At 36.9% G+C, this 9,224-nt stretch overlaps 1 protein-coding gene across 1 annotated transcript; it reads right to left on the reverse strand.

Annotated features, from left to right (window-relative positions):
• Nucleotides 1-359: 359 nt before the first annotated feature.
• LOC141521361 (developmental pluripotency-associated protein 4-like) lies at nucleotides 360-8,220 on the reverse strand. The gene is made up of 7 exons (XM_074233852.1): nucleotides 8,170-8,220; nucleotides 6,991-7,222; nucleotides 6,156-6,325; nucleotides 5,747-5,797; nucleotides 4,917-5,181; nucleotides 1,282-1,477; nucleotides 360-390 (listed from the first exon to the last, which is right to left on the reverse strand). Exons 1-7 carry the CDS (start codon nucleotides 8,218-8,220, stop codon nucleotides 360-362), a joined length of 996 nt encoding a protein of 331 aa, XP_074089953.1.
• Between the last annotated feature and the right edge of the window lie 1,004 nt (nucleotides 8,221-9,224).

The raw sequence follows: 9,224 nt of genomic DNA on the forward strand, positions 1-9,224 counted from the left end.
TTTTTTTAAAGGAATTCATAGCCATATCAGTCTTGGAGATTTAGCAGGAGACAGGAGAAGATGGACAAGTAATGGATAGACTTAAATTTTATTTGGTTGTAAGATTTTCACCTTTCTCTATCCTCAGCTGCTGACTAAAACAATGCAATATGTGAACTTGGTTGCAATGTCAGGTCCTTTGTACCTTGGTGACTTGTAAAGTCTCTTCTATCCTTCCCAAATGTCTGCATGTATGGAACTGTTTCCTAATGAAAACTAGGACTGGGAAAGAAAATCTAAGTTGAAGAAAGAAAAGTCACATTTATAAGCCAGTATCTTGCAGAAGTGAAAAACAGTCTTGTAGCCTTGATCCTTTATGGTTAGAGAATATTGTCCATCAGGATTTTATTCCTACAAGGAAATTGAGACAAACTTAGTGACTTGACCTGAAATCAAAGAGACTTTCACATTGCCCCCTCAAAGAGGGACAAGTGGCAGTCAGCAAATAAGAAAAAAATTTTTTATGGGAAATTAATTCTTGTATGATGAGTGGAACAAAATGAGGTCCAGTTAAAAAAGCAAGGTGAAATAAGATATCCCATTTGTGTTTGAAAATATATCTACAAGTGCCCTGCTGTATGATATGGGCTAGTTTTTCCTTAAAATTCACTGAAACTGTCCTTAAAATTTGATTAGCTCAGAGGACTAAGGGCTGGATTATTGATGCTAGCTACTTCCTGGTCACAAATAGAAAAGCTAAATACAAAGAAGTTATGTGCTTCTCCCAGAGCCCCAATGCTTTTAATAAGTCAATTATTAGCATGATCAGTGCCAGTAATTGCTCAACTTAAGCAAGGAATATATTTTCTCTGATCAGAATGCCTATCTACCACCTTCACTTCTAACCCTCAATGCCTAGGTTAGCCATTTAAAAAACAAACTGTTTAATGACCTACAAGTGATTCAATTTCTTCAATATCTTTGAAGCTTTTTTATTGTCTGAGCAAAGCCTGGTCTATTTATTACATCACTTAGGTTCTTCTAAAAATGTGCAAAGGTTGGGAAAGGGACTTTTATTTCTCAATTTTTCTTACTTCAACATATTGCAAAAATGCCAAATAACCTTCTTAGAATAAGACTGTAGCTCCATTTAACTGAATTGTTCAAACTTAATAAATTCTCTCTTTACTTCAAACTTTTGTCCAAATTACATGGATAATCAAGAAAACCTCATCCCAATCCCCATGACTGATTGAAGATATCCGCCCAGTTTTTCCATGTAGAAAGACACCTCAAGGTTACCTGTTGACACATTTGGGGCACAACCAATTGTCTTCTACTTCTGGGGGTGGGAAAGAGCAGGTAGGCAATAATAAGAGAGGGATCAATATATCATTTTCAGGCACCCAGGTCTGCCCACCATGGAACTTCAAAGGCGCTGAACCAGAAACATTGTTTGGAAAAACTTCACCATGTACTACACACCATCGTGGTAAATCTGGGGAAAAAGAAGAGGGAAATATAAAGAGATAGAGAAAGTATAAAGTAGTATGATGCTACTACCTTTATATCCATACATTATCAGCTGATCAATAAACATTTATCAGGCACTAGCTGTGCTGCTTTATCTCTTCACTACTCAGAGCACAAATTACCTGTAAGTCTACCTCCTTCCATATCTAACTATAATGGCTGAGTATCACCATGATCTTCTTTCTTAAAGTCATAAGATAACAATTCATAGCACTTCCAAACTTACAAATTTCATTCTTTAGGACCTGTGAAGTATTTGGCATGAGTACTGTCAGTCTTGTTTTACAATCAGGAAAATGAGACATAGTTTTATTTTTAAATGATTTAATGTTTTTATTCCCCCCCCCACTATATGCAAAAGCAAATTTTAATATGGATTTTGAATTTCAAATTTTCTCCCCCTCCCTCCACTCTACCCTTTACTGAGAAGGCAAATGAGTTTTACATGTGCATTCATGTAAAACTTATTTCCACATTAATCATGTTATAAAAGAAAATGCAAATCAAAAGAACAAAATTGCTCTATAGAATCACTGAATCAGTATACAACTTCACCAACAGTGTATCAGTAAACCAATTTTTACCACAACCACTCCAACATTTGTCTTTTCCTTTTCTGTCATCAGACAAATTGATAGATGTGGAATAGTAGCTCAGAGTTATTTAATTTGAATTTCTCTAAACACTAGTAATTTAAAGCATTTTATTTGACTATAGATAGAATTGAATTTTTTGCCTGAAAAATGCCTGTTTATATACTTTGACCATTTATATTTATCATTAGAATAGCTTATTTTTTAAAATTTGATTTTGAACTCTATATAAAGAAATGAGATCTTTATCAGAGAAATTTGCTTTAAATTGTATTCAAATCATTAAGTACTTCCCTCTATCCTATTTTTCTCACCCTTTTTTATCCTTTTTCTTGCCTTTCATCCTGTCCATTCCCAAATGTTTGCTTTCTATATCTACCCCATCCAACCCTCCCTTCTATCCTGCCCCGACCTCCATAATTTCTCTTATTCTTTTCCTTTCCCATTTTCCTGGTGGATAAGAGATTTCTAAGTGAGTGTGTATGTTATTCCCTCTTTGAGTCATTGTTTAGCCAGAGATAATTACACCTTCTATATCTCCCTTTCCCCCTTCTCCCAGTGCCTTTGTCTTTCTCATAACTTAATTTAGGTTTTTTTAATCATCAATTATATTCAACTCATATCCATGTCCTCTGCCTAAGTAAACTCCTAACTATTCTAGTAAAGAAAAAGATTTTAGAAGTTAAATATTTTTCTCATGTGAGAATTTAAACAATTTAAACTTATTGAAATCTTTATCTTTCCTGTTTATCTTTTTATGCTTCTCCTGAGTTTTTATTTCAAAGTCAAAATTTCTATTCAACTCTGCTCTTTTCATCAATTCATATAGAACTTGAAAGTTCTATATTTCATTGAGTGTCTATTTTTATTCTTCAAGGATTATACTCAGTTTTTCTGAGTAGGTGATTCTTGGTTGCAATCCTGACTTCTTTGCTTTCCAGAATATCATATTCTAAGCCTTTTGATACCTTAATGTAGAAACTGCTAACCCTGGCAACTTTGAGAGTCAATTTTCTATATCAAATGATTCCATATTTGAATTGTCTGGCTGCTTACAGTATTTTCTTTTGAACCAAGAATTCCTGGGAGTTTTCATCTTGTGATTTTTTTCAGGAAGTGATCAGTGGATTCTTTCAGTTTCTCTTTAACTCACTGACTCTAGAATTTCAGGGCAGTTTTCCTTGATAATTTCTCGAAAGATGCTTAGATTCTTTTTTTCCATGTGGTTTTTAGGAAGTCCAATAATTTTTAAATTATTTCTCCTGGATCTATTTTCCAGGTCAGTTAGTTTTCCAATGAGATATTTCATATTGTCCTCTATTTTTTCATTCTTTTGATTTTGGTGTACTGTTCATTGTTGTCTCCAAAGGCATTAGCTTCCTGTTGCCCAATTCTAAGTTTTAAGGAATTATTTTCTTCTTTTGCACCTCCTTTTCCAAGTTCAATTTTTAAGGAATTCTTCAGTGAATTTTTGTGCCTTTTTCCCTGTTTGGTCAATTCTGCTTTTCAATGAATTTTTCTCCTCATTGGATTTTTTTGTACCTCTTTTAATATTTGGCCCAATTTGTTATTTAAGGTGTAATTTTCTATAGTATTGTGTGTGTGTATGTGTGTGTGTGTGTGTGTGTGTGTGTGTGTGTGTGTGTGTAACCCTTTTACTAAGTTGTTGACTTTTGTCGAAATTGCTATAGTGGGGCTGTACTTCCAGGGTCGAGCGGTCACTTTTTCAAGTTTTAGGATTTTGTGGCAGATATTTTCAAAGATCCTTCTAGAGGTAAGTTTTCAGTTGTTGCAAGGTGTTATGATCTAAGGAGAGGCTGCCTGCTCTGGTTTGTGAGTGACAACAAGCACTCTTTTCTGCACTGTTACTATGATGAGGTTCCCCAGTCGACCACAGCCACAAACTCTGATGTGCTAGTGTTTCTTTTCATCCTAGGACTGTCACTCAGGACTGCAAACTGGATCTGAGTATGGGAAAAGTAACAGAATCCTGCCCCCAGTACCAGCAAAGAGACCCCTGTAATCTTCTGACTTTCTAAAATCTGTGGGCTGAGAACTCTGGACAGAGTTCCTGGTTTGCTGGGACCCAGTTTGCCCACACCCTGCTCTGGACTGAGCTCCAGCCTTATCCTGGTACAATAAACCTTTCCCACAGAACTTTTAAGTTTCTTGAGCTGGTAAATTGTTTATCCTGTCCTTTTGTGGGTTTTACTGCTCCAGAATTTGTTTTGAGGAAATATTTTGAAGATATCTGGGAAGACCCAAGCAAGCCTTTGGCTTTTCTGTCATTTTGTCTCTTCCTTCTTATTTCCGATCCAGAGTTTTAAAAAAAGTTGCCATACAATGGGCACACCTTGTTGGTGTCAGAGCTGAGATTTTTTTTACCAAATCTCCTGACTCTAAGGAAATTTCTCTATTTACTTTCTACAAAACACTTGTTAGCTAATATAACACTAATGTGTTAGATCTATTCAATAACCCTGTGAGGTAGAGCCAAAGCCCTGGAAGAATAGTTGAGTGGAGAGAAAAGAAAAAGGGGCAAAATCTAACAACCTTTATCATCTTCAATAGTGATAATTATTGTCCTAAATAAGAGAGAGTTAATTTTCTATATCAAATGAATTCCTTAATTTATATTTTCCTGATGTCACAAATTTTTTTTTTAAATATACACATTCTTCCATAGGTCATGAAGCAAACTTCTAGTTATCCTGATGATCATTACTCCCCACCTCCTTACCAGAGGTTGCATGTATAAGGAAATTCCTGAAATAGGGCTAACTGAACTAAGTAAGGCATATTTGATCTTACCTGATTGCTCAGACCTAGCAGACTCAGAAGATATGGGCATGGGCCATACAGCCTTGGACTTCACTGTTGCCATAAGTCTGCTCCAGGATGCCATGCTGGCTGTCTGGACAAGAGCAGTCTTTGTTGTGTCTCTTTTCTTTTTCTTTTTTGTCATTGTGTATGCTGCTTTGGCCACTGTTTGACTTTCATCTAGAGAATCTTCTTCACTTAAAATTTCTGTTTTGATTTTTAACCATTGGGTCTTTTCTTCTATGCTAGAAGTGTCCTATAAATTGAATTCACAGTTATTGGGAAGACAAATGCCCAGAGATACTAGAGCTTCAGTCTCCCTTCAATACTTCACCCACCTCCCACCCAACACTTTGATTTATGGAAAAGGCACAAGAAACAATGGATTATTATGGCCTTTGAGAACTGGGAGAATTAAGATCTGGTTTACTCAAGGACACATTGCTAGTTAATAGCAGAGGTAGGATAATAATAATAAACCTTTTTTTTTTGCCCATTCTCTTTATGGTTGCTTCCTGAGTATGAAAGTTATGACAAAGTAAAAGAAGGCAACCATGCCATCAGAGACATGAGTCAAGGGAAAATACAAAGTGGTAGCCTCAAAAGACAGATTTGTAGCTGAAAAAGATCAACCTTTGAGATTAACCCTCTCATTTTAGAGATGAGGAAATAGTCCAGGAGAGGTAAGGTGATTTCACCAAGCTCTCACAGGTAGTAAGTAGTAGAGAAGAGACTTGTACTTGGGTCCTTTGATTCCAAGTCCAGTTCTCACTCCACTGTACCATGGCTACCTTCTCTCATCTTTCTTAAAGCTTACTCACTTGTTCAGAAGGTGACACATGCTCCAAAAGTCTCTTGTATAGAATGTGCTTCTGAAAGAGCAAAAAAGAAAACAGGCAAATCAATTGATAAAAGGAAAACATAAACCAGGGTCCTTCCTTCCCTGTTGCTTAGTAGTATAAATTCCTAGGAGTTCTCCAATAGAGTGTGGGAGCAGGGACTATCTTCTGCCTTTTGGATTTTTTTTTGCAAGGCAATGGGGTTAAGTGACTCACCCAAGGTCACACAGCTGGGTAATTATTAGGTATCTGAGGCTGGATGTGAAAGCAGGTCCTTCTGACTCCAGGGCAGAGGCTCTCTATCCATTGTGCCACCTAGCTGCCCCTAACTTCTGCCTTTTAAAAAAATTGTATTAACAAAGCCTACCATAGACTTCAATGACTGACTCACCCTGCCATTTTTACTGATATTGAGTCTCTGGCACCAGACCTGCAGAATATTTCGGGATAAGATATGCAGTGGAGGCAGAGGGGTGGGCATAGAAGGAACCTCATCATTCTGAGATTTCTGAGGTGTTGAAGAATCTATATCAGACTTAGTCTTCTTTGGAAAATGTACAACTGAAAGAGAAAAAAATGAAAGATAGGGTTATTCAAGACCACAAAACTATTTCTCCTATCCTTGCTCTGTTACAGATCAGAGGAAGAATCCACCAACTACTACTTTGTCTTTGGGATGCACCCTAAAGGAGAGTAGAATTTTTTTTTCATATTTTGTTTTTTATTCAAGGACCCTCCTGAACAACACAATTCTAAAATTATTTTTTTCCCTATGGATTGGACTTCAAAACTTTAATAAGGTCATAAGAGCCATCGAAGTGAAAAAAAAAGGACAAGACTACTAATTCATTAATAGTAACAAAAATCTGCATTAAATTAAGAACAGAAATGCATTTTGAAAACAGTAACTAAGAAACTTCACAATTATTGGAGTTAAAATTAATATAATTAAGATTTTTTTAAAATGTATTTTTACTATTATCTTCAAGTATCACACTTTTGTAGAGGTTCATTGTATATTTAATTTTTTATCATCTACCCATGCATACTTTCTACTTCCTTCAACAATGACTTGACATTACTTTGATTTCATTTTAACATGAGGTAATAATTTGGTAGTCATTGAGAAAAAACATATTTTCAATCATTACATGAAATTTGAGTAAACTTAGTTTCCTTAATGTTTTTGAGGAGAGTAGAATTTAATAGCAGTGTGGAAGACCCACCAGCTTCCTCAAGATTTCCTGACTCCGCCAGGGTAAATCCTTGGAGTTGGGGTGCTACTTTCATCTTGGCCTGAGCATCTGCCAGCAACTTGGCCCATGCTGCCATCACAGCTGTCCCATTTTCTCTCTGCTGAACATCCATTGCCAAACTGGACTCATGCACCATCTTGACTTCCTTTGTTTTGTCTGTATTATTGGCTGGAATCTCTTCTTCCACTTCCACAGAAGAGTTCTTAAAAAAAAGTATCAGTCTATAAAATGCTCTGCTAGGGCATACTACCCTGGCCCACCCTCAAGATAAATAGGTGAAATGCTTTAAAAAATTTAAAGGTGCAGGGTAGCTAGGTGGCGCAGTGGATAAAGCACCACAGCCCTGGAGTCAGGAGTACCTGAGTTCAAATCCGTTCTCAGACACTTAATAATTACCTAGCTGTGTGGCCTTGGGCAAGCCACTTAACCCCATTTGCTTTGCAAAGAAAACTAAAAAAAAATTTAAAGGTGCTCTGCAAACCTCAGCTAGAAGGAATATGGATATTCTGGAGAGAAATGGTATGGAGGGAAAAAATAGAAATGAATGAAATATTGAATTACAGGGTTTCTCTCCAGTTTTGAGTTAGTACTGAAAGGATAAAAGCACAGATACAAATAAAAACCGAATTCCTGAACTTTTTACCTCTAGACTGAGCCACCTAGGCTATATTTATCTCAATATATTTCCATTCCTCAAGATGATTTATTAAGCACAAAGAGACTTTTAAGGTGTATTTTTTTTTGCAAGGCAAATGGGGTTAAGTGGCTTGCCCAAGGCCACACAGCTAGGTAATTATTAAGTGTCTGAGGCCGGATTTGAACTCAGGTACTCCCGACTCCAAGGCCAGTGCTCCATCCACTGTGCCACCTAGCCGCCCCTAAGACCCTAATTTTACACATATGAAACTGAGCAGAGGAGAGGTGAAATGACTTCAAATCCCAGAGCAGCATCACACTCAGAACTAGAGTTCACACTTTCTAGATTACCTCAATTTTATTCTAAGGACCAGCCTAACCTAGGACTGCTGTCCTTCTCTGCTTGGCATACAAGTCTTTCTAGGTCTAAAAGACCTAGGGAAAGTGTGACAGAAACCAGAAAGGTTCATGACTCCAGGAGTTTTAGGTTGGCCCTCAAACTCCAACACTTACCTTGACCTCCAGACTTGCTACTTCTACTTCTCTAGGTGTCACTTCCTTCATTTGTAAAATGCCAGGTTCAACAAGATTTTCTTTCATCTCCATAATGCTGTGAGCCTAGGATACTGGTCATTTAGCTTTTGTACTTCTGTTTGCTATTTGTAAGAGGGAATCATTTTGAATTATCTCCAAGACAAGACTGGAATAAAGAGAACACTCTTCAAAACTCAATTCTATAAAACAGATTCTCTAAATGAATTCCAAGAAGACATCTAATCACACCGCCCTCTTTTTTTTAATTCCCCCCATCTCTCACTTCATAATTTCTTTAAAAACATTTTCATACTTCCATACTTAAAACTTACTTCATACCTTTGTCCCTCTCCTCCCTTTTATAAGGAGCCTTGTTTTTGGCCTCCTCAGGAACAAAGTGAAATCCTTACTAGAGAAAAAATCCATTGGAACCCAATTCTTTAGGGGGCAAAAGCAAAGGATCGGAGACCTCCCTCCTGCAGTGAGAAGGATCTAAGTCACCTTACTGAAAAGGAACACTTAGGAAACAGACTGGATGGGTGAATAACTCCATTAGAATATTGAATCCACCCCCTGTTAATTCCAGAATAAATAATTCTAGACTTAATTTGGATGGTGCCTAGAAAAGATTTTTTTTCTCTTCCATTTAAACTAGATTGATTTCAATTTGTATCCCAAGTTTTCTCACCGGTAGCTTTTCTCCTTCCAAACTGCTCGGTCTCCTCTTTTCCGTACTTTTCTTAAAAGCATTTACCTTCAATCTACCTTTCCAGCCCTTCCTCCTTCCCCCACACAAATCAATTCATATGCAAATCGACAGGCGTTTGTCTGCTTTTGCTTAAGCGATAGCAATTGATTGCTTTGCCCCTCCCTCTCCTCCTGAGAAAAACTGAGACCTGTTACCAATAGCTAAGTTTCATTTTTAAGTGGTAATTATGTGAAAGGGGAGAAAAGTTCTGGTGAAACAGCTAAAGAGAGTGGAGAATTCATAGCAGAGTCTTGGGATCATTTAATCCCAGAGAGTAATTGAGAGC

This window comes from Macrotis lagotis, chromosome 1 (genome assembly GCF_037893015.1).
Source record: "Macrotis lagotis isolate mMagLag1 chromosome 1, bilby.v1.9.chrom.fasta, whole genome shotgun sequence".
Lineage (NCBI taxonomy): Eukaryota > Metazoa > Chordata > Mammalia > Peramelemorphia > Peramelidae > Macrotis > Macrotis lagotis.

Coding starts and splice junctions, on each gene's coding strand:
- LOC141521361 (XM_074233852.1), bottom strand. CDS start 8,220: ATGAAGGAAGTGACACCTAGAGAAGTAGAAGTAGCAAGTCTGGAGGTC. Junction 5,798..6,155: donor ATATCAGTAAAAATGGCAGG/GTGAGTCAGTCA, acceptor TTGCTCTTTCAG/AAGCACATTCTATACAAGAG. Junction 5,182..5,746: donor ATGTGTCACCTTCTGAACAA/GTGAGTAAGCTT, acceptor TTCAATTTATAG/GACACTTCTAGCATAGAAGA.